This window comes from Callorhinus ursinus, unplaced genomic scaffold, assembly GCF_003265705.2.
Source record: "Callorhinus ursinus isolate GAN/ISIS: 27379988/994484 unplaced genomic scaffold, GSC_fseal_2.0 scaffold10613, whole genome shotgun sequence".
NCBI lineage: Eukaryota > Metazoa > Chordata > Mammalia > Carnivora > Otariidae > Callorhinus > Callorhinus ursinus.
In genome coordinates, this window is record NW_027407663.1 from 1 (window position 1) to 1442 (window position 1442).

At 62.6% G+C, this 1442-nt stretch overlaps 1 protein-coding gene across 1 annotated transcript; it reads left to right on the top strand.

Moving 5' to 3' along the window:
- The first annotated feature begins 90 nt into the window (after positions 1-90).
- LOC112816787 (uncharacterized) lies at positions 91-882 on the top strand. The gene has a single exon (XM_025863511.1). The coding sequence runs from the start codon at positions 91-93 to the stop codon at positions 880-882; it is 792 nt and encodes a 263-aa protein (XP_025719296.1).
- The last annotated feature ends 560 nt before the right edge of the window (positions 883-1442 follow it).

The following is a 1442-nucleotide window of genomic DNA, read 5'->3' on the forward strand; positions in this document are numbered from 1 at the left end:
GTATAAAAGACACTAGCTCCAGCACCTCACACACTCACACTCACACTCACACTCACACGCACACCCTCCTCCAGCCCCACTGCCCCCACCATGGCTGCGTCCACCCTGTCCGTCTGCTCCAGCGACCTGAGCTACGGCAGCTGCGTCTGTCTGCCCGGCTCCTTGGACTCCTGCCCCGACTCCTCCTGGCAGGTGGACGACTGCCCAGAGAGCTGCTGCGAGCCCCCCTGCTGTGCCCCCCCCTGCTGCGCCCCCAGCTGTTGCCAGTCCAGTGGCTGCACCCCTGTGAGCTGTGGGTCCAGCCCCTGTCTGACCCTCATCTGCACCCCCGTGAGCTGTGGGTCCAGCCCCTGCCAGTCAGCCTGCACCAGCTCCTGCCAGCCCTCCTGCTGCAGCTCCTTCCCCTGCCAGGAAGCCTGCGGTGCGTCCGTCTGCTGCACCCCTGTCTGCTGCAGGCCCGTCTACTGCACCCCTGTCTGCTGCCAGGCCTCCCCCTGCTCGGCCTCCTCATGCTGCCAACAGTCTAGCTGCCAGCCCTCCTGCTGCAGCTCCTCCCCCTGCCAGGAAGCCTACAATGTGTCCGTCTGCTGCACCCCTGTCTGCTGCAAGACCATCGGCTGCACCCCTGTCTGCTACGAGTCCTCCCCCTGCTCAGCCCCCTCCTGCAACCAGCCCAGCCCCTGCTCCTTGTCCTGCTGCAGACCCTCTTCTTCCATGTCCCTGCTCTGCCGGCCCGTGTGCAGGCCCGCCTGCTGCGTACCCGCCTCCTCCTGCCAGCCCAGCTGCTGCCGCCGGGCCTCCTGCATGTCCCTGCTCTGCCGGCCCATAGGCTCCCGCCAGGCCTGCTACATGCTCACCTCAGCCCAGAAGTCCTGCTGCTGACCAGCTTGAACCTCTGTGTCTGGTGCTGCCATCTTTGTTCCCGGGCACAAATGTCCTCTTTTAGGAGCCCTGACGCCCCTCTGTGGGCACCAGGACCACCCCTCGGCCCCTCGGTGGACACACAGCTGCCGCCTACTGGGGATTCGAACATGCCGCCACCCCTTTCTGCCAAAAGATAGCCCACAAGTCCCTCAATGGAGGTGGACTGCGGCACCCCGGGAACCCTCTTCTGTAGATTGATTGCTTGTGTTCTGCATGACAAAGGCCAATTGCTATAATCAATAAAATGTTTGTGTCATGACCTAGTGACCAATATTTGTTTTCTCCTCCTCCTTGGAGACCACTCCAGACTGGAGCTCTGCCTGGTGGAAGCAAACAATAAAGACATATTCTCAAATTCCAAGTTCAAAGCACCTGAGAGATGTCTGAATGTGGACCTGCATGCTCCACGTCCCTTCCCGGCCCCGCGGCCCACCCTCCCCACAGTGAAGAGCCCTCCAAGCCTGGGCCCGGGGGGTGAGAGTGGTTGCACAAGGCTTAGAGCTCCAGCCCATGCCTGG